Source organism: Ailuropoda melanoleuca, chromosome 17, assembly GCF_002007445.2.
Source record: "Ailuropoda melanoleuca isolate Jingjing chromosome 17, ASM200744v2, whole genome shotgun sequence".
Classification (NCBI taxonomy): Eukaryota; Metazoa; Chordata; class Mammalia; order Carnivora; family Ursidae; genus Ailuropoda; species Ailuropoda melanoleuca.
Genome location: NC_048234.1, coordinates 9,583,567 through 9,606,398, shown reverse-complemented (window position 1 = coordinate 9,606,398; position 22,832 = coordinate 9,583,567). Strand labels below are relative to the sequence as shown.

The 22,832-nt window shown below is 46.4% G+C and overlaps 1 protein-coding gene across 2 annotated transcripts in view; it reads left to right on the top strand.

Annotated features, from left to right (window-relative positions):
• Positions 1-18,359, top strand: part of CDRT4 (CMT1A duplicated region transcript 4) — a 28,217-nt gene extending 9,858 nt beyond the window's left edge. The window contains exons 2-5 of one of the 2 annotated variants that reach the window (XM_019808615.2): positions 3,683-3,812; positions 4,897-4,978; positions 16,107-16,181; positions 17,877-18,359. In XM_019808615.2, coding sequence (XP_019664174.1) covers positions 4,909-4,978; positions 16,107-16,181; positions 17,877-18,334 — 603 coding nt within the window. In that variant the 5' untranslated portion in view covers positions 3,683-3,812; positions 4,897-4,908 and the 3' untranslated portion in view covers positions 18,335-18,359. The remainder of the gene's footprint in view (positions 1-3,682; positions 3,813-4,896; positions 4,979-16,106; positions 16,182-17,876) is intronic. The other variant, XM_019808614.1, reaches the window with a different exon arrangement.
• Positions 18,360-22,832: the final 4,473 nt, after the last annotated feature.

Below are 22,832 nucleotides of genomic sequence, written 5' to 3'. Positions count from 1 at the left end.
CCTCAATTTCCAAGGGCACTTTGCCTCCTGAGCCTCTCCCAAGTTCAGGGACAGGACAGGGCCTTTGCACGCAGGCTGGGTCCAGCAGGGAAGCGGCCAGTTCTGTGGCTGGAGGCTGCGGGCAGCACTGCCCATGTTTGCCCAGGCGGGGAGAGGCCCCGCGTGCTGACCTCCCAGCCTTGACCATTGTCTCAGTCAGAAAACAGCTCCAGAGCCCCTCCTGGCCCTCCTGGGCCACAGCCCCAAGCCGAGCAGCATAGCGATGGCTTTTCTGAGAAGCTGCTGATCTCAGCCCTGCTGGCTCTACATTCCTGGATGATGAGGGAGGGATTCCAGCGTTTGCTTTGAACAATGTTTTCCTGTGTCTGAACCGACTGGGTGTTAAATTCTTCCAGATTTCTGGCTCCATGTTGCAACTGGAACGGGACAGAAACAGGTTTACGGCGGTTGGCAGGGGAGCAAAAGCAGGGTCCGTCTGGGCACCTTCTGCGTTTCGAGTTTCCACTCGGTGGATGGAAAGACTTTCAGCGCCGGCTCCGTGGGCTGTGCGCCTGGAGGGGTTTGTTGTGGTCCCAACTCCCAGCCCTGGGCTTGTGCCTTTCACATTTCCCACCCTAGAGGGCAAAGTTAGCTTTTCTTTTTGGAAACACAGCAGGGAGTGAGAACAAGCTGAATTTTGAAGGTCAGGGCTTGCAGTGTTTTCTCTGTTAGTATAAACCCAGAAGCAGAGCTCATAAGGAATTCATTTGGTGGGATACTGGGAAACTGGAGTGCATTCCGGTTTCTGGGGCCTGCGGTATGACTAGGTTTCAGAGACACAGGGGAGGACAGAACTGGACGGGAGATGGGGCACCCGAATTCTTAATTTTACACAGGGGGAAACTGAGGCACAGAGAGACCTAGAGACGTGAGGGCTAGAAAGTTGGGCTGGAAGGAACTGTCCCCAACAGAGCTGAACGTATCTCTCTGAACCGCAGGGGTTGGGGATTGTGGCGACTTGTAACTACCGCTATTACTTATTGCTTAGGAAGGGGACCACACAACCACATGGGGCCGTGGGAGACATTCTTCATTAAGTGTTAATAAGTCGATGGTTTTAAAGATAGAGCACTTCAGGAAACTAACGGGATCCATGCAAAGATAAAGGTGCTCTTCCTTTCCACCAGCCGCAATAAACACTGTCTTCATTCTTGCGTTCTGAGCTGATGAGGAATGCAGGGGGAGCTCTTATGGGACCCCACAAGGACTTGCTCTCTGTAGAGTGCTTGGTGAAGCTTCAGCCTCTGGACAGGTGCCTTTCAGCCTGTTGAATCGGAACAGCCCAAATCCAAGTACGGTGTAGGGCAGATGGTGGCCTTGAAATTGGCAGCATTTTAGACCTTGTGCTTTTGGACCCAGGAAACCTGCTCCTGAATCCCTTTTATATGTGTGTGTGTATGCACATGAGTGTGTCATGCACAAGCAGGAGAGAAAAATTGGTGGCAATCCTCCTATCTTCAGGACCGAGGTGAGGCCCAAAGAGTATGTGGTGGCCTTGGATAAAATCGTTCCATGATAGAACCTTACCTTTTGATCTGGTTGTTTTCACAAAGCCATTTTTATGCCAAGGAACTTTTTACCTGGTCTTAAGAAGAAATCTCTATAATTTTCAGCTTCCTATATCTCTCAAGTACTATGCAAGGCAAGTGTCCCAGCACCATCTCCGAGCCTCCCTTTACATCTTGCTCCATCCCTTACTCCATCCCTGACCCTCTGGCCACATCATTATGTCTGCTATGTCATCAATGGCCTTATCAAAATTGGGTTTATTTCTGTACTTTATAACTAAAAATTCTTCACTTAGATAAATTCCCTTCTAGTAGAAATCACATGGTCCCCTACAGATGGGATTGGGATGATGCAGTGATATCACTCCCACGGCTGGCAGGGTAGGAAGCTGTCTTCCATCTTAGTCTCAGGGGCTTCAATGGGTAGGGGCCTTGTATCAGTTATCTCTTGCCGTGTAACAAATTTCCCCAAGACTCGGTTACTTCAAACAAACATCTGTTATCTCACAGTTTCTGTTGGTCTAGAATCCGAGCATGACATAACTGTGTGCCTCTGAGTGAAGGTCTCTCCATGAGGGTGCAGTCATGGCTTTGGCTGGGGCTGTGGTCCCATCTGAAGGCTTAACTGGGGGGGGGGATCCGCTTCCAATCACACTCACATGGTTATTGGCAATGTTAAGTTTCTCACAGGCTGTTGAACCAAGGGCCTCACTTCCTTATTGGCTGTTGGCCACAAGGCTTCTCCATAGCGTAGTTCATAATATGGCAGCTGGCTTCCCTCAGAATCAACAAGAGAGAGCATGAGAGAGAGAGCACACTTGAGACAGAAGCCAAGTTTTTTGTAAATTAACCTCAGCAGTGACATTCCACCATTTTCCCATATTGTTTGTTGGAAGTGAGTTGCTAGATGCAGCTCATGCTCCAGGAGAGGGGATTTCATGAAGATGTGAACACCAGGATCATTGGGGGCCATCTTGGAGGCTGCCTACCACAGGCCTTTGGGCCCAGTTGCTGTTGAGTCTGTTCAATGTGGGTCCTGCCACCGCAGTAGTTCTGATAAGCCAGTGGCTGTGAGGGGCTGAGGGGAAAGAGCTTTGTGTTCACTCTTACTTCTCCAGAGAGGAGGTGGGTACCTTCACGGGCATAGCCTTCTGAGGACTTCTCAGGGGCAAATGATTCTAAACTTCTAAACTAGATACACTTAAACTCCACTCTCCCATCCCATTCCACCTCCACTCCAAGGAAGGCAGATGAGTCCAAGACAGCCCTCTCTCTGTGGTCTTTGCCACTCTGAACAAAGCTCCACAACACAGCTGCCTTCTCAAGAGTTCATCTAATGCTCACCTTGGGTGCCAATGTTATTTGGCATTCTTGTTACCAAAATGAGCATAAACCAGAGAATAAAATTTATATCATTAAGGACGCCTGGGTGGCTCAGTTGGTTAAACATCTGCTTTCGGCTCTGGTCATGATCCCACGGTCCTGGGATTGAGTCTCGAATCGGGCTCCTTGCTCAGCGGGAGCCTGCTTCTCCCTTTGCCTGCCTTTCCCCCTTCTTTTGCGTGTGCTCTCTTTCTGACAATTAAAAAAATAAAATCTTTAAAAAAATTATACCATTAGTTCAGGATTCTTTGTCTTCTACACAAAAGCAGACTTAGAAAGATCTTTATGGGTCACGAAATACTTTTGCCTGAATTAATTGCATCATCCTAACTTCCATGGGGCAGGCTATTTCTCATCCCGGAAGCGAGAAAATGAGGTTCAGAAAGATGAGGTAACGTGCTCAAGATTGGACGTAAAGAAATGAAGCTGGATTTTAAAACCAGTTCTCCCGACTCCAAGTCTGTGCTCCACCCTGCGTCCCTTTAAAAGTTGTTTGCATACCTGAGTCTCCAGATTATTCCTACTGGGAATCTGGCGAGACTTCTTGGCCCAGGTTGCTCATTAAATCATTCTAGACCAGGGCTGCAGTGACCTGAGAAGAGAAATAGAACACAGCTGGGACAGGGGATGTCAAAGCTGAAGTTTACATGGTAGACATGGCCGGTGATTTTGGAGAGTTACACGGTGTTTTTGTGTGCGTGTGTGTGTGTGTGTGTGTGTGTGTGCAGCTCATAGACTCTTTCTCATCCCAGGGACTCTACGGGTGTTCTACTCAGGGCTATGTGCGTATGAGTGCATGTGAACACACGCACGTCTGCAGGTGGACACAGATGTCTCAGACCTGCCCGGGCTCTGGGATGATCTCCAGAAGGTGTCATTTTGGTGAGCAGATGGTATAAGCAGGGCTGTCAGTACCCAAAAAGTGGGGTGGGATGGGTGAGACGTGGGGACAGCAGTTGTGTCAGAGGGTCCCCTGAGCCCATCCTCTGACCTCTCACTGTTCCAGCCTCTTCCCTGATTTTCAACTTATTGTCCATTTTTGAAGAGACTGATTTGGTTAATTCCTCCAGCCTGAAAACTGGACCACGTTGCTTCAGCATTGGGAAAATATCACAGTCCCGCGTTCGTGGTAATGACCACAATGCAACTAGTGGGCTCTTACGATGGAAAATCCTCATGGCCATCCATGGCTCCTGTTACTGCCCCTCCTCTATAGATGAGAACACAGGGACCAGGAAGCGGAAGTATCTTATTTCTGGTCACACAGCTAAGCAGCAGCTGGACTGTCCTGAGCTCATGCTCTTCATTCTATGCCATGCTTTGCTGCAAACAATTGTTTAATATGCAGCTTTGCCTTTTTAGGAACTTTGGCTAATTCTCTTACCAGTTGCCCTCTTGAGATGTTGAAATACACAATGAAATCACAGAAACACAACAAGAACAGCAAGGGCAGAGCTGGTTTTCCTGTAGTGCTGCACGAGGGTAGGTCTCAAAGGCCAGGCCTTCGTTGGACAGAGGATGTCCACACAGCACACTCCGTGAGGGGTCTGTTCCCAGATCTTAAAAGCATTCGATGCATCCCTCCTCCATGCCAAGGAGACACATTACAGCCCCCTTTGTTTAATTGGGTTTCTGACTCAACAAAAACTCCTTTTGTCAGAACCTCAAAATTTCCTGGCATGTTACCCACACATAGTTTCAATGTGGATAGCAGTGATGTTGCAGTTGTATACCACTTGTGTGTATTTGTGCCTAGAAAGAGTCATCTGAAACCAGCAACTAAATATTTCTCCCCAAAAGAGACCCCTCCCTCCTTGACCTCTGGGGGATTGGCAATTGCTCTTGTCTTTTAACTGTAGGTAACAGTTTTCTATACATTCAACTGTCCACTTCCCCCAAAACTACCCATATTAGTTACAACATATTATGTTTTAGAAGTTTACCTTTCTCTTTCTATTTTCCCTAGAAACCTAGGTAAATGAACTGCACCAGAGACTTGCAAGAGCTTCCAGATAGGAGAAGGGAGGACAAGAAGAGATCAGAGAAAGGTAAGCAAGTCTGGCCTTGGATCTTGACTATAGTTAGTCTTCGAAGTAGGCAATATGTGGGCCGGGAGTTGACTGGATATTAAAGATCTTACTTCTGAGCTTTAGGAAACACAATGTAGGAAGAGAGAGAGACATATACCAGCTAAGTAACAGACAGTGGGACAAGTGGCCCTGACCGTTGAGGTGCAAGAGGGATGCACATGTAAGCCCACCTGCAGGGCTGGCCGGCCTCCCAAGGGAAATGTCACTAGACCAGCCCTGGAAGGAGAGATAAGGAGACCAGTGGGGTGGGAGGGATTGTTGGGGGGGAATGTGCATCTGATAATCATTCTGAGGGAAGAAAACATGTCTGTGAAAAGGCAGTTACATCCAGCATCACAGATGGAAGATACCCCATATATGGCATCCCGTGCAGGTGAGACCTGACCGTGTCTGGTGGGAGCGGAGGGGACAGAGCATGGAATGGGCCAGATAGGAATGCACAAGCACGTTGGGAGGGAAAGCAGAGTAGGGCTTGAATTGGAATTCGGTACGCTTAGGCCCTGTGGACTTTTCATATTAGATAAGGTTTCCCTTGGTCTCTTCATGACGCCTGAATGCTGGATGGTTGTGGCTCCAAATGCTGTTCCTTCTGAGCACTTTGCATGCAGTGTCTCATTTAATCTTTACCAAAATCCTACGAAGGAGGTGTATCATTCCCATTTTATAAATGGGGAAAACCTAAGGCTCAGAGAGAGGGGAAGTGACTGCCCACTTGGAAGCAGTAAGTGATGGTGCTAGGACTTGAACCCAGCTCTTCCCACGAGCCCTTATCTGTTTGTCATATTTATTAGGGTGATATCCCACCTTTGCCCATCGAATTCTCTAGTAGTAGCTATTGTCAGGTCAGTTAGTCCATGGTTCCCTTTGTGCCCCCTGCATGGGTGCGTAGCTGCCTGATGTTTGGATTTCCAAAAATTCTTAGAAATTCCAGGGGCAACTGTTGTGGCAATTGTAGGAACATTCATTTATCTAATGATTTTGATCTAAGTGCCTGGGGACAGAGAACGAGATGAATGAGATCCCTGCTCTTATGGAACCTACCTTCTAGTTGCTTAGGAGAAAATAAACAGATGATTAAATCATAGGATGTATTGGTCAGAGATGGTGCCATGCACAGAATTAAAATAGGAGATTTGGTAGTGATGGTGCTACTCTAGGTTGGCATGGAAGGCCTCCCTGAAGAGTTCACTTTTAGGCTGGATTCTGACTCTTCAGAAGGAACGACCCATGTGGAAATCAGGGAAAAGCGCATCTGGGGCAGAGGGAGAGGGTGGAGAAGGATGCTAACATGGGAACAAGCTTGGTGGGCTTGAGAAGAGGAGGAAGGCCAGTGTGGCCTTGCAGTGAGTGGTGGGGGAGTGAAACTGGCTAAGGCCAGAAGGATAGGCAGGGGCTAGATCAAGGAGAGCTTTCTAGGCCAAGGTAAGGAATTTGCATTGCATCCCAAATGGAATGGGGAGCCACTGGGGTATTGGAAGTGCAATGATTTAATCTGAATTATATTTAAAAATGACCACTCTGGGTCTTCTGTGGAGAAGGAGTTATAAGGGCATAAGAGTGGAAGCAGGGAGACCAGTGAGCAGGTGTCCAGTGTCCAATGAATAGATGTTAATGTCTTGGACTAGGTTGAAGATTCAGAGAAGCTACATAACGGCAGAGCGCGAGTGGGGAAGAAGATAATGAACTGGATGCACTAAGTGAAGAAGCAAGAGGAATTGAAGACAAACTCGACATTTTTGAATCGGGTGATTTGGTGAATGATGGTGCCTCTCTCTGAGATGGAAAAGCCTGGAGAGGAACGTTTTAGGGAGTAAGGTGGAGAGTCACGCTAGAACCATGACAAGTTTGAGGTCCTATTAGACATACAAATGATGACATAGAGTTGGCAGTTGGTTATGTACGTTTGGTCTTTGCGGAAGGGATCAGGTTAGTGCTAAGATCTGGCAGCTACATGAGCTGTGAGTAGTGCTTGAATAAGCATTCAGTAAATGTTTGTTGAATGGATGAATGAATATATTTATGAATGATAATTCTTGCAGCTGCCATATGGAGGCCGAGCGAGAGGGAAAAAGCATAGATGCGGGAAGACATATTTGGGGAACAGAGTCTGAATTCGGGGTGTGAGAAGGAAGGAGGAGTTGAGTTTCTACTTTGAGTGTCAAGAAGAATGGTGATGTCATTGAGAGATACAGGCTATGGAGACGGAGGAGATGTCTGTGGAAGTATGGGTGAAGTAACAGATACTGACTTGGTTTTGAACAGGTTCAAATTTGTTGAAAAGATAGAACACGTGCTGTTGGAAATAAGAATCTATTCTCAGGGGGCGCCTGGGTGGCACAGCGGTTAAGCGTCTGCCTTCGGCTCAGGGCGTGATCCCAGCGTTGCGGGATCGAGCCCCACATCAGGCTCCTCTGCTATGAGCCTGCTTCTTCCTCTCCCACTCCCCCTGCTTGTGTTCCCTCTCTCGCTGGCTGTCTCTATCTCTGTCGAATAAATAAATAAAAATCTTTAAAAAAAAAAAAAAAAAAAAAAAAAAGAATCTATTCTCAGAAGAGACATGGGTCCTAGGAGCATGTTTTGGTTAACGATCAAAGTCCTAGTGGTATCAAAGAGGTAGAGTGATATGGCTTTGGGGAAGTGATTGACCACACTCAGTGGAAAATGATTACTAATTCAGGATGTCAATATAATAATTTATAATGGGACATATACCTGAGTAATTTGATATGTCAATTTTCAGAAGATTGCTGAGTAAACAAGAACAAAAGAGACCACTTTTGTCAACCCATATAACCAGGGAGGCCCGCCCTTTCTATTCAGTCACTTTTCAGAGAACAAATATGGACGTTCCCAAGTTCACGGCACCCTCTCCTTTGCACATTGCTGGAGGAAACTTGTAAACTTTGGAAAGATCTTTTTCATTCTTCCTTGCATTCTCACTAGAAAATAGGGCACACAATTTGACAATTTCTTGATGACTCAGGGACCTTATCAAGAGCATATATGATTTCAATTTGGAGCGATTTCGCTGGACTGGTCTCATTACAGCTGGACGGTGGATTGGGACGTTGGAATTGGTGGCCTTTCACTAAATGGCTCTTGCTCATTGGGCTTTTACGGGGAATTGGTTTGCTTTTTGAGGTTCTTGGTTCCTTCTGCAGCCACCCGGTGTCTTGACAGTTGGCTGGAATATTTTGTACCTCCTTGTTTGGATACAGTTGTTGAGTGGCTTTCACTTGGCTCCTATGGCTTGAGCTCTAGGCACCGTACCTTGAAAATATAGAGTATTTTTTAATTGATCTCATTGCTATCTCCTTGCTAGCACATACAGTCTTGAAGCATTGCAGCATGCAGATTGCTTTTTGGGGCAATTTCCCTGTGCAGGGCTGGTCTTGTCCCCAGGGAGCTGATTCTTTTTAACTTCTCTCCCGACCCTTCCAGATGGGGTGGCAGAGGGGGGTTTTAACTTCAGTTCTCCTGCCTGAAGTGTGTCTCATTTTGGCACTGGGAGAAGTCGCTCACAGATTTTTGTATTAGTTTCTGACCTCATCACTATGGGTTGTGCTCCAGTGAATGACAGACCTTGGAGATGGTAGGACCCCTAGAGACCATAGCCTCAAATGTCCTAATTGCTCTTTGTCCATGAAGACAGGGGAACAGGGGAGACACAAATCACCTCTCAGGGTTGAGAGGGGAGTCGCTTTGGCAGTACTGAGATCTTTGGGAGACTAAAAACCAGCAACCAACGTTTCCTGAGCACCTTGCTATATACAGGTTTATAAATAACAGAAGGGCACCAATGAATTCTCCGTTTTAAAAGACACTGCCATCGCTTACAGCGGCTAAAATTGGAACACCTTAAAATTCCCAAATGCAGGCATGATTCATAATAGTTCATTCACTTGATGGATCACTAAGCAGCCTCTAAAATAACCATGAGGACTCTAAGAGCATGAGAAAAAACAATCTTAATGTTAGGACAACAATGATGGATTCAGAAGGGTATGTGCCTTTGGTGGCCATCACCCTGTAAGCCAAGAGTGAGAGCACAGATAAGTGTTGTGTGTTGGTAAATGGGATTATGAGATTAAAAATAATCTTTTCTATACTTTCTATAAGGCTGATGTATAATTTCTGTTATGAGGTCACATGCAAATAAATACAGCAAGATACAACTGGCCATCATCGGTGACACATGCCTTGAATTGCTTTTCTAGGAAAGGTGATGATTTGTTGTGATTCCTCCCCATGATCTGTTAGTGCACGCAGGGGCTGGCCACATGCAGGAAGGATATGGGACTATGCTAATCGGATAGAGCTATCTTGGCACAGCATTGAAATTAGCCTTCTTCACCCCACCTTCCACCTGTAAATGTGCTGTGTATCCATCTTCAAAGCTTTCCTTCCTTTGCCTCAGTCCCAAATGTCACCTCTTCCTTCGTTTGCGTTTATAAGTCGTTTTAGGTCTAAAGTTGTTGCTGGCTATGAATGAGGAGAGCCGGGACAAAGCACAGTCATACTCTTAGCTTTCAGGAGGATGATTTGTTTGGATTGTGGTTCGGCTGAGGACAACTCAACCCCAGACATCAGAGGGCTTTGATTTAATTGTAATTGAGAGTTGTCTGTGACCCAAGAGTTGGGTGCAAGCAACGTGCGATGCATGGATTTTCTCCAGCAGTTCATGAACTGGGGTAACTCTGTGATACTGAGGACGTGCTCTCAGTAGGCTGATGGGATAATCGAATCTTATAGAAGGCAGCCACTTTAGTGCTTTGCTTCAAGGCCAAACTCAAATGCAAATCACCTTCTTCAAAACAGACCCTGGCCTGGATTCCTAGTGCTCTGAGCATTTCAAAAGGGGGTGGCCTGGCCCATTGATGGAGGCCAGTCCTGGGAAATGCCTGCCTGTTTCCCCCATGTGTTCTCTAGGTTCACAATGCCCCATTGTTTCAGTGAAGCAGGACTTCCTCTTTCTGATTGATTCAACATCGTGGGGCCACACATTTTCATAGTCCCATGGCTCATGAGCCAGCCGTCAGGCAGAGAGAAGGTCTTTGAACGCAAATTGCTGGCAGCCTTTCATATTTGGTTTCCTGAACATGAAATTATAAGATTATTTCTTGCTGCCTGTTTTTCCACATCTTTCGTACCTGTCTAGCCTATCCATGTACAAGTGTCCCCAGAATGTCCATGGAAGGAAAAGGTTGAAAAGCTCTCCTCTGATTATGCCTGTTTGGCTTGTTCTGGAAATCTGATGTTAAGATTTGGAACTTGATCTATAGATAATATGACCGCGTGTGCTTTGTGCCTAATGGGTCTTCATATTACATCTTAAAATGGAAATTTTAATATTTATGACCGAATAGACCTTTGGTAAATATAAAATTCAGATCCATAGCTCTACCTGATAGGTATACAGTGCCCAGTGATTCTTCCTGTGGTGAATTTGTGAAGTGTTCATTTAGCTGACTCAACACTGTAGTTTATATGGAGAAAGGGTACCATTTGTAAACAGCCTCTGTGATCTGCATACTGGAAGAAGAATGTGGGCCCTGAGCACATCACTCAACATTTGAAAACATTGAGGCTGGCATTTAAACCATGCCTGTTGACCATCATTTCCCTTGTCTTTCAAGACTCAGCATAAACACATCTTCCCTTCTCGAATCTGTTTCTTGACATCTGTCCCCACCCAGGCTGAGCTAGGAAGCTTGTGGTCTGTCTTCCTCAAGGGGCTGTGAGTTCCTTGACCCAAGGCTGTGTCTCATTCTGCTTAGTGTGTCCAGCACTCACTTGGTACGTGGAGACGCTCAGTAACCATCTCCATCTGAAGAGTGGCTCCTGGGATTTGCCTTGGCCTCTGCACAGAGACTTCTCTGCTTTTTTTTCTTGATGATGAACAAGACATGATTATTCTTGTTTGATTTGTTATTGGCACAGAAAACCAATTTGCCGTGTAAGCCTCTGACATTGAGGAAGGTAGACCCAAAGCAAGAGGTGAATGTGGAGAATTCATAAGGTGTTTTGGGTGAATGCAACCTGCACACATTAAAAGTGTAGTGTTTGGAACTCAGTGTTGAATGCACGCATGCATGAATGAACTGATATTGCTTGGCCATAGGTACTGGAACTTTATTTCCACTCTGCGTCTCTCAAGGTACATACATAATCGTTAGAGAAAATATGTAGAGGACAGAAGCATTTTCGAGAAGCAGTGTATCTCCCTCCCACCCCACCATACATGGTGAATCAGTAATGTCAGGTCTGTGTTAGAAGATGGGCAGTTCTGATTAGACTCCCACCTCCCCACCCCAGATGTAGGTAGAGATAGTTGTTTCCCCCAGAGAGAGGCATGGTCTATGTTAGGACATGCTGACAACTACCAACTATGCCACCTGTCATGTTCAACTTAACAGAGTGCAGTCATGGGCTTGTTTCTCCTCTCTTTGGAGTGGAGTGTATGTGTTTGGGGAGGGGCAGAGATAAGGACGGGAAGGTGGCCAGCACATTGTTGCATAAGGAGTGGGGGAGACCAGCTTGCCTCTCCCCACTCTCACTCTCCTCTGTCTTAAATGGTCTAAGTTTCCCCATGTTCCCCAGCATCAGTGTCCTTAAGGACACATCAAACCATTATCGCGTGTGTATCCCCCTAGAGCCCAACAGGTAGAGGTGAGGCTACGACAAGAGTTTCCATAGAGTCCACAGGATGGGGCAGGGAGAGAGTCATGTTGAGGCTGGGCTAATGGGAAGCTTGTTGGATGTGCGCTCTATTTCCCTGGAATGGAGGGGGTCAGAGCATGCATTTGACCTCTAAGAAGGGGGCTCTGTGTGTCTCCCGGGCAGGCCACTTGGGATGGAGTCAACACGTCAACCACACGCTGTACCAAGGTGATTTTCCCCCAGGAGCATTTCTGCTGATCTTAGAGATAAACCTTCCAAGATGCTAATAGTCTAAGTGGCAGCTTCCTCTGCAACCAAAATAAATGAAGAGTAGCCAGAGGGCAGAAAAGGAAACAGAGGGCAGGGGAGGATATGCGAGGTGGGGGTGGGGGATAGCAGGCAGAGGTGAAACAACACCCCACATCAGTTTCCCGTTTGGGAAATTGTTCTCCTTCTGGGGCCAGACAAGACTCGTAGGTATGGCTGGAGGAGAAGAGAGCGAGATGAGATGCAGGCAAGACAAGATGCCTGTAGACTGCAGCAGGGGAGAGAGGAAAGAGGCTGAACAGAGGAAGATAGGTCTAGTTTCCAATGGAGCACAAGGCCCTCACGCTGACTTGTTCTTCTCGGTATGGACGCTTTCGTGGGACTGAGCTTCTGAGGCTGATTTCAGAGGAAGTGTCGTTGAAAAGCTGGCTCTACCTTGAGCAAGTGCATCCTTCCATCTTCTTATGTCATCACTGCCTCTAATGCTCTAAGTTCCAAAACAAGGATGCAGGAGGACATTGCTTTAGAATGCACACAAACGTCTACCGCTTACTAGTTCCATGGTATGCCCTACCTAGTGAATGAATGGATGGATGGCTGCATGAGGCCCTGGTCAAGTGAGATGAGGGGATACTGCATAGCAATGTCCCTTTTAGAGGGTTGCAGAGCGACGTAGTATATTAGAGTCTCTGAGAAGTGCTGCACTAAAGGAATTTAACAGATCATTCTTCAAACTTCCCTGACTGAGGGCAGTCCTGCTATGCCCCCATGGATTAAACAATCTATGTAGCCTTACAGGGTGACCTTATTTCCCTCCTTTTTAAGTAACACCAATTAACGTCTTGAGAGACTCTTGCATTCTATGGGACATGGTTTAGGAAACTCTAGATTAAGATAATGTTTTGCCCATCATGAGTGTGCAAATGGCATTAAGTCCACAGCATTAGTGGGCTAGAAAGTCTGAGTGGGGTTGACTTATATCAGTACACTCATCCATAGGTCTTGCCTGGAATCCACAAAATCCCTTTGCAAGATGGTTTCCTGAGATAAGGATGCAGCTTGTGGCCACAGACAGAGGGAGAGCTTAGCTTTGCATGAGGATACCATCCACAGCCAGTTTTCCTAGCTCCATATTTTAAGGCTCTGGCTGTCCTTTGATCCAAGTAAATTCTGGTATTGGCAGGTGGTAGTGGAAATGCACTCTGGTCCTTTTAAATGTTTAAAGGCCGCTGGCATTCAGTACCATGGATATATTTATACGTATATATGCAAGAATCCTTCAATGAAAGCATGTCTTTAAAACTGCAAAGGGCTGAATGATCTCCCAAACCTGCTTCCTATTTCTAAGTAGCAAATACCCTATACATCTTCAGTGTCTTTGGATTTGGTTTCCAGAACACTGGTTCCCCAACCTTGCTGCACATTAGAGCCAAGCTTTTAAATTCTGATGGCTGTATTCCATCCCATTCCAACTAAATCACAAAGCTGCAGGTGGGAGCCAGGCATATGAATCTTTAAAAGATCCCCAGTAATTCCAATGTGCAGCCAAGTTGGAGGACGGTTGATTCGTTTCTGGACAGTTTATTATAACAGCCATCGCCTCTGTGAGAGAAACAGGACAGATATTCGTCTTTATCTCCCAAGTGAGATAATGGAGGTCCTAAGACATTAAGGAACATGATCAAGGTCACAAATTTGTGTCAGATTCTAGGTAAGTGTCACTCTTTTGAATTTATGTAAGCCAAGTCTGGCATATCAGATAAGATTCTGGAAATGGTGGGACAAGAGATGGGTTGGGGTGGGAGGAGCTGGGCTTGAAAACCCAGTGGATTGAACATAGGCATTTGTGCCTGTAGGAGAAACAAGAAACCCACTTCAATGTTATGCCTCCTGCCCCTCCCATCAATGCCGTTTCTGTCTGTAGACTGCTGGTTTGCATTTCATTTATGGGGAGACAAAATGGAACCTTTGTGCCGGAGTTGAAGGAAATTATAAAAGCCCACAGCTTGTCTTCAGACTTAATGTCAACTATTTGTCTCCTTTATTTTCAAACAAACAAGTCCTCCCCATGAGTTCTGAGGCCTTCTCAAACATTCCCTGCCTTGGGTTTGTGGTTCCCTGGCTCCTGCATCAGCAGGTATGGCAAAAACCTACCATTCTATAGAATTGTGTATCAGCCACAGAAGGTTAGCCTAGGGGGTCCCGTGAGATATGGTGAGAGGCTTGAGCAAGATGTTGGGTTATCTGGATGCGCGTGGGCATTGAAACAAACGGTTCGCTAAGAACTGAGCCTCTTTGAGGCTTCAGGGTTTATTAGCTAGAAACTTAGAAGCAAGGATGAAAGGCATTATCCAAAATTCCCTAAATGTCATGAATTCAAAACATTTTCCCATCATCTACCACGATGGATTAATCCTATCGTACATTTCCAAAAGTTCTGCAGATAGGGGGGCTAAGTCAAGAAGTCTCTTCCATTGGAGGTGAACAGGCATGCTGGGTGAGCAATGGGGTGATAACCTCTACATTACTGGGGACTTGGGATGGGTGGCCTGCAATCCTGAGATCCATGGCGGGTCTTAGAAGGAGATATAGAACTTTCTTTTGTTGTTGTTTATTATTACCTAGGCTAGAGGTCTATGTGAACATTATTTCTTCTCTAACCTGTGAATTCTCCCAAGAGTGTGTTGTCATGAAAGATTGCCATTACGATGGAACAGTAGGGACGCCCTAAGGTCTGGATCTGGGCAGGTTTGACAAAAAATAGCCTTTCTTTTTTTTTTTTTTTTTAAGAGTACGAATAAATGTCTAGGATGTTATCCTTTGTTAGGTGTGTTATAATAAAAAGCTGACATTGGGAATAACTTACTTGAGAAATATAGTGAGATTTAAGGTTACCCTTGGCAGTAACCTACTCGCTTACCACAGCGGTTCCTTGGTTAGGTGAAAAAAAAAGGTGGAAAACCTGGGAATTTGCTTATCTCGAGAATGTTTCACACATGAGCAAGTCAACTCCTGCAGATGTCGCGGTGGAAAGAAACCCGAAGAATCATTATTCAGTTAAAGCGGCATTACTCTGTGTGTGGTCCTCAGACCAGCAGCCTTACCTGGGAGATTCTTGGAAATGCAAATTCCCAGGTCTCCCAAGCAGACCTACTAAATCAGAATTGCAGGGTGGGTGGGCCTGGGTGTCTGTGTTTTAACAAGCTCTCCAGGCAATGTCAGCGCTCACTAAGGCTTGAGAAGCATTGCCCTAGACTGGTGATTCCCAAACTGTGGTCTCCTGACCCACAGCGCCAACATCACCCCGGGGGAACTTGTGAAAAACCATCTGAGACTTTTCACTGACATTGGCAGTTGACCGTGGAAATGCTCCACGGCATTTCAAATGCTCAAGGGTCACAGAGATGGCCAAACGGAGCATACAAAATCACGAATTCTTGGCTAAAAATTCTCAGATGTGCATTTTCCAGTCTTACAACTGGAAAGGACCTATAGAGATCTCCTGGATCTGTTTCTTGTCACTGGCATTTACTAATAAAACCTTACAGACTGTCAACATTTCCCTCCCCACCTCTGGTTTAGAGCGTTGACTGTTGAATCAGGAATTCTGGAGGTGGGGCTCAGCACTCTGTGGGTTTTTTTTTTATTATTATTATTTTTAAAGATTTTATTTATTTATTTGACAGAGATAGAGACAGCCAGTGAGAGAGGGAACACAAGCCGGGGGAGTGGGAGAGGAAGAAGCAGGCTCATAGCGGAAGAGCCTGATGTGGGGCTTGATCCCATAACGCCGGGATCACGCCCTGAGCCGAAGGCAGATGCTTAACCGCTGTGCCACCCAGGCGCCCCAGCACTCTGTGTTTTAACAAGCCCTCTGGGCAGATGGACTCTCCCATTTGAGAACCACTAGACCCCCTGTTTCCATCAAGCTGCTCACATGTGTGACCACCTGCCCCCCAATGCCAGCTGAGAAGTGCCACCAGGAGGCAGAAACTTGGCCCAGTAACATGACCATGCTTGGATCCTGGTAGAGAAAATGACGTTTCCTGTGACCTCTTGTCTTGAGCCCCCCTAACCCCCCCTCAACTCCATGGAGAATGTGTCCTCTTCTCAGGCCACTCTGGGGCAGCCCTGGCTAACAAGTGTTATTTTCCCCAAGGTCTTTGGGACTTCGATGTGAAGAACTCTTTAGTGATGGAGGTGATTGATGCAAGAAAGATAAAGACAGAAGAAGGTAGGGCTTGGGATCTTAGCCATGGGAGCTCCTGCTTGAGTTGAGAGCTAAAGCTGAGAGGTCTGGGTGGGGAAAACCTAGAAGTAGGGCTCAGGGAGGCCCCTCTTGTTACACAGGTGGGAGTTTACAGCATGCCGGGGAGATGAAGGAGGGCTGCTCTTCATTACGAGCAAATGCCTTAACCTGCAAGATCTCTGTAGTTTTTTTTAAACTTTATTTTTAAGTAATCTCTACACCCAACGTGGGGCTTGAACTCATGACCCCTAGACCAAGAGTTGCGTGTATACTCTACCGACTGAGCCAGCCGGGCGCCCCTAGATCTTTGCATTTTGCATTTACTTGGAGGAGACAAAGATGAACCATCGAGTCCGCACTTGGAAGCTTCGATGTGCATTCTTTCGGTGAGAGGTGATGTCACCCATCTTGCCTTCCTCAGGCAGAATAATACACAACTCTTGCAGGGATTTGAAGCCTTTCACAGCACATTCCTTACTGACAGATCTGTCCCTAGACGAGCTCCAGCTCCCGAATGTCCACGGGGCAGCCTGGGAATAACTGCACAATCTGAATTTTCTCTGATTATCCCCAGTGATAGTGTTTTTCACGGAATTTAGGTTGAAGATGGCAAGATCAGCCTTTTAACTTCCTTGCTTCCCAAACCCCTATTGAAATGATCGAAGTATGCACCATTTGAGAAAACAGGCAATGTAGCACTATCAGGAGAGAAATCATGAGGCATTTCTGCTAGCCAGAGTGAAATTGCAGAGGGAAGAGGGAGGGACCAATGTGCCCATGATTTGGTATCTACAAAGGAAGATGCTTGGTAACCTCATGAATAGAATTTTCTAGTAGAGCCCTCCTTACCCCAAATACCCAAAACTTCTGGCCAGCACTACAGTGAAAAACTTACGGATTTCGGAGCCCGTTATGTTTGAGTTCGAACTCACCGTTTGCTAGTTGTGCAAACTAGTCAGCCTCGGTCTCATTGCAGCCTCGGTCTCATTGTCAGTTAACTGGGGGATTAAACAAAACAGTACAGGGGAGGAGAGATAGCCAAAATGTTCACAGTTACCATTTACCGATTATTACAGACCAGGTACTGTGCGCAAAGCTTTATGTAACTTCTTTCCTTTAGCCCACAAAAGGCTCTATGAAGTTGATTATATTCTAACCACGATTTTACACACACGGTAGTTAAGGTTTAGAAAGGCGAAGGGGCTTCTCAGGTTCACAGCGATTGTGAAGGTATAGAAGGAGCTTGGACTCAACCAGTTTAATTGGAGAGCCCATGCTTTCAGGCCCTAAACTGAACTGTTCCAAGCCCTTAAAATATATTGCTTTATTTAATCCTTACAATGGCCTCCTGGTAACCATTTTCATTGGTGGAAAAGAAATAGAAGTCCAGAGTGTAAACAATTTAATATTAGTCAAAGGTCTGAAGCCAAGGCTGCTGGACTGCCAAGTTCCCTTCCCTTTACCACCATGCTGTTCTTTACTTGATATACCCCATGGAATGTCATTCTGTCTCCCATCTATGGCTTTGATTTTATTCCCAGTGAATACAAGAGGTGTAAGGCCAATTCCGCGCAATGGGGAAAAATTCAAAACGTGGTTCCGATACCCTCCGATTCTAAGAAGAACTGGATCATTGTGTGTAAGCGCCTCTAAATGACCTGTATTTCTCTTTGCTGGTAGAAGTCACAAAGAACATCGGGCTCCCCCTGAGTGTGCTTGAGAAACACAACCCTTGGCCAGCCTATGTCACGTATGTGTCCCCGATGGTGAAAAGGCTCATCGAGAAAAGCAAAGTTAGAGATCTGGAATGCATGCAAGGACTCGAGCAAAACCAACGGGCATCGAGGCAGAGCAAGCCGGCCAGCATCACGCAGCTGAAAAGGAGAAAGTCACCTAAGTGCTCTGGAAACTTGGCGTTGAAGGACGCGAGGTCGGAGACCATGTTATCAGTGTGGAGCTCATACTCTGTACCGGCCGTGGGTCCCGCCATTATCCCAGAGCCAAGGCACTTTCATACGGATTCCAGAGAAAATCCCACTGCAAACTATAACAAGATCATCTTCTCTCGAAAACCCATGATGAGGATACTTCCATACAGCTCCCTTCTAGCCAGCAAGGAGAAACGTTCAAGTATTTAGCAGGGAGTCCCTGCAGTCACCCCCCTCCAAGACCGTACAGAAATGAAGCTCCATTTGCTGCAAAATTCACTATGTCCTTTAAATGGGAACTTGCCCCTGCTTATGCAGAGGTGGGCTGAGATAAACCAGATCTCAACGTGGGCCGTGGGCGGGCAGGTACACCCACTCCAGCATCACAGTCAGATGGGGTTGGGAAGCTCCAGGCTCTAGTTCCTGCCAGAAATGCTTAGAACCTAACTGAGGGTGAATGAGCCCCAGTCCAGGCAGGACACAGAAATCACACCAGTTACCATGCTGGACATAATTTGATAGAAAGAATTACCAACCAGGTAACTGAAAAGGTGGGGAGAGAACCTGAGGGTATTAGTGGAAGTAGACACCTGCAGGAAGAAGGGTTCCCAAGGCTGGGGGAACAAAGGGAAGATATTGGACTTATTAAAAGCTAGGCGCTTGGAGAAGGGGCATGTGGGCTGAATCTCAGATTTCTGAGCTTGGCAGGGGGCTGGGGAATGCTCCTTGGTTGGTTGGTTTTGGTGAGCTTGGAGGAAATTTCCAGTGGGGATGGCACCTGAAGAGGGGAACCTCTTTGGCTGACGTTGGTTCGGTGATTCTTGAGAAGACCAAAAACTAGACTCAAATGCTTCTGGAAGGAATTGTCACTGCCTGAGTGAACAAGAAGTGTTGCCAGTGGAAACAGACAGGGACAGGAACCCAACAGAGGGGTAAACAGGAAGCAAACCAGGAGAGAATTCCTTCCTCCTCTTCCAGCCTCAGAGCTCCCCCCACCCCCACACCCCCTGTGGGCAGAGCCTATCAGGGAGGAAAGCAGGAATGTGCTTTGCAGAATCCTGAACCCCTAGCATCTCGGCATAGGATAAAAGGATAGACTTGAAGCCAAGAGAACAGTAGCTTCAAAACTAGCATGGTGGTGTTTTGAGTGAGCCCACTTTGCTCCACCTGGCACCTGAACTTGGTACTAAGATGTTTTCTCCTTGGTGGGTTTGCAAAGTGGCGGTGGGGGTGTGAGTGTCCCCTGCTGAGAAATGGAAGGATTTCCTCCCCTGTACTATTTTTTTTTTTATAATTAATTTTATTTTATTATATTATGTTAATCACCATACAGTACATCCCCTGATTCTGATGTAAAGTTTGATGCTTCATTAGTTGCTTATAACACCCAGTGCACCATGCAATACGTGCCCTCCTTACTACCCACCACCAGTCCATCCCCTTCCCCCACCCCCTCCCCTCTGAAGTCCCCAGTTTGTTTCCCATAGTCCATAGTCTCTCATGTTTCATTCCCCCCTCTGATTACCCCCCTTTTCTTTATCCCTTTCTTCCCCTACCGATCCTCCTAGTTCTTATGTTCCATAGATGAGAGAAATCATATGATAATTGTCTTTCTCTGCTTGACTTATTTCACTTAGCATTATCTCCTCCAGTGCCGTCCATGTTGCAGCAAATGTTGAGAATTCGTTCTTTCTGATAGCTGAGTAATATTCCATTGTATATATGGACCACAGCTTCTTAATCCAGTCATCTGTTGAAGGGCATCTCGGCTCCTTCCATGATTTGGCTATTGTGGACAATGCAGCTATGAACATTGGGGTGCATATGGCCCTTCTCTTTACTACGTCTGTATCTTTGGGGTAAACACCCAGTAGTGCAATGGCTGGGTCATAGGGTAGTTCAATTTTTAACTTTTTAAGGGACCTCCACACTGTTTTCCAGAGTGGCTGTACCAACTTGCATTCCCACCAACAATGTAGGAGGGATCCCCTTTCTCCACATCCTCTCCAACAATTGTTGTTTCTTGCCTTGTCTATCTTTGCCATTCTAACTGGCGTAAGGTGGTATCTCAGTGTGGTTTTGATTTGAATTTCCCTGATGGCTAATGATTTTGAACATTTTTTCATGTGTCTGTTAGCCATTTGTATGTCTTCATTGGAAAAGTGTCTGTTCATATCTTCTGCCCATTTTATGATTTGTTTATTTGTTTCTCGTGTATTGAGTTTGAGAAGTTCTTTGTAGATCTTGGATACCAGTCCTTTATCTGTGGTGTCCTTTGCAAATATATTCTCCCATTCTGTGGGCTGTCTCTTAGTTTTTTTGACTGTTTCCTTGGCTGTACTATTTTAAGCCTTGCCCCGTGGAGTAGAGTTGGCGGGGGAGAAGTTCCTGGCTGGACCCCAGCTGTTATTTGTCAGACCACACTTAGCATTGGTCCACCCATGCTCTGGGCAGCTCCCAATTGGCCCCAAAGCAAGTGATGTTAAACTTAGTCTCAAAGTGGACAGCCTTTGTCTTTAGATGCAAGGGGAATCTGGTTACGATAGGGAGACCTAACTGATCGCACAATTGGAGTTTATCTATCGAGCATAGCATGGTTCCATTGGTAACTTTTCTTTGACCTCACCTGAATTTCTGTATTTGTATTCGTGAAGCGGTTAATATCCATCTTGCTTCCCTCACAGAGATTTAGAGGATGGGATGGGCAAGTTGCTATAAATGCCATTTGAAGAAGTCAAATTTGCCCCACACAGGCATTCTCTCCATACAGGAACCTTGCAGAAACTTTGGCACTCACCTCTGACTGCTGTGAGCAGTGTTGGGACAGCTGCACAAATTAGGGGCTCTGGACCCATTCCTGGGTTGCCAGGTCTTGGCCAGCATGAATTCTTGCAAAAATATAGGTGGTTCCCAGTGAATCTGAATGACTGCGTTTTGTGTCCGTGGATCAGTTATAGACATGGAGGCAGGTGATAAATTCCTCCAACAAGAATTTCTCTCTCTTCTATCCTTTCATGGGTGTTTAAAGCCAGAGTAGATTTGAAATAGATTTGGCATTTGCCCATTCTGGGAGCACCAGGGATGTCTCTCATGTTCTTGTGAACAAAGCTAGTCCCACCAAATGTCTAACATTGAGTGTTAACAGTTTATAGAAATTTGGGATTATTTCTTCCAATCCCTTTGAGGGCAGGGCAGTTACGGTTTTTTATTTTTTATTTTTTATTTTTTAAGATTTTATTTATTTATTTGACAGAGATAGAGACAGCCAGCGAGAGAGGGAACACAAGCAGAGGGAGTGGGAGAGGAAGAAGCAGGCTCCCAGTGTAGGAGCCTGATGTGGGGCTCGATCCCACAACACCGGGATCACGCCCTGAGCCGAAGGCAGACGCTTAACCGCTGTGCCACCCAGGCGCCCCAGTTACGGTTTTTTAAAATAAAGTTTTCTAGGTGTTTAATAGTTTTTTCAAAAGTATCTGTATATTCTCTAAATGAAAATGATGGCTTTATAGATGACTGTTTAGATTGAGTTAATTCTCAGCCCATTATAACAACGCAAGCATGAGTGGAAGGACATTATTAACACCTTATGTTGTGATTGAAAATTGCTTATATCTGTGACTCTAGTCCAGACACACTGCCCCCCAAGACACTTTTAAGAAAGAAAAAGTCTAATTCCTTTTGAAATGGGGGAGTCTGTTCAAGCCCAAGCTGGGGTTCACAGACCCCGCCACCACGGGGATTTGAAAGCCATGACTCCGTTTGCATGAGCACCGAGGGGGCTACAGGGAAGACAGAGTTAAACAAGACCAGCTGGACCCAGTAAGGAAGCCTCCGTCATCGGGGGAGGGAGGGTGAGCCTCAGTAATCCGTGTTGCCTAGATTTGTCTTCTGCGGCAGACCTCCCTGCGCGATGGAGGTGGGGACCAATGAGTCAAACTCCTCCTAAAAGGCTCTTTTGCTAAAACCCTAGAAAGCCCTGAGTATGCACAGAAAGGGGGAGGAGAGCTGCTTGATTTCACAACAGCCCAGCACGCAGGGTCCCACTATCCTGGGTCTGCCAGAGGCCAGTGGATGCTTGGCCGCACCAGCTTTGTTCATGAGAACCTGAGAGACAGCCCTGTGCTCCCGGAACAGGTGTGCAGCCCTTCCGGGGGCTGAAATCTGACCAGAGCAGGTGGCGCGTGGAATGGAATGGGGATTCTTCCTAATGTAACCTCATCGGCCTGTCCAAGCTGGAGGGGTCTGGGCTATCCCCGGTTCCTCTGAACACATTGAACTTCCATCTCTAAGAGGGGACTGGCTTTCTCTGATGTTCCACAGACCACAGCCCCTCATTTATCTCCTCAGCATCTGGAATTATTCTGTGTGTCAGGAGAGCTGTTTCACTCAGTCTCCCGGCCGTGGTAGGTTTACGAAACACCGGAATCCGTATTTTGTTGGCCCTTCTGCATTGCTCTGTAACCAAGGCCTCCTCCTGACACAAACTGAGTAGCTTTTTTTTTTTTTGAACAAATTCTTTGGCTTCTGCACACAATATGGTATTTACCCATTTGCAAATTCCACCGTTGGTGTTTAAACATAATGCTTGACCTCGGCTGCGGTCGTTTTCACTCTGGTGGGTCTGTTAAGGACATCAGAGAGTCCTTGCATGCTGGACTCATGTCTCAGCTGTGGCCTGGGAGCACGTCTTGAAGATTAGGCCACTTGG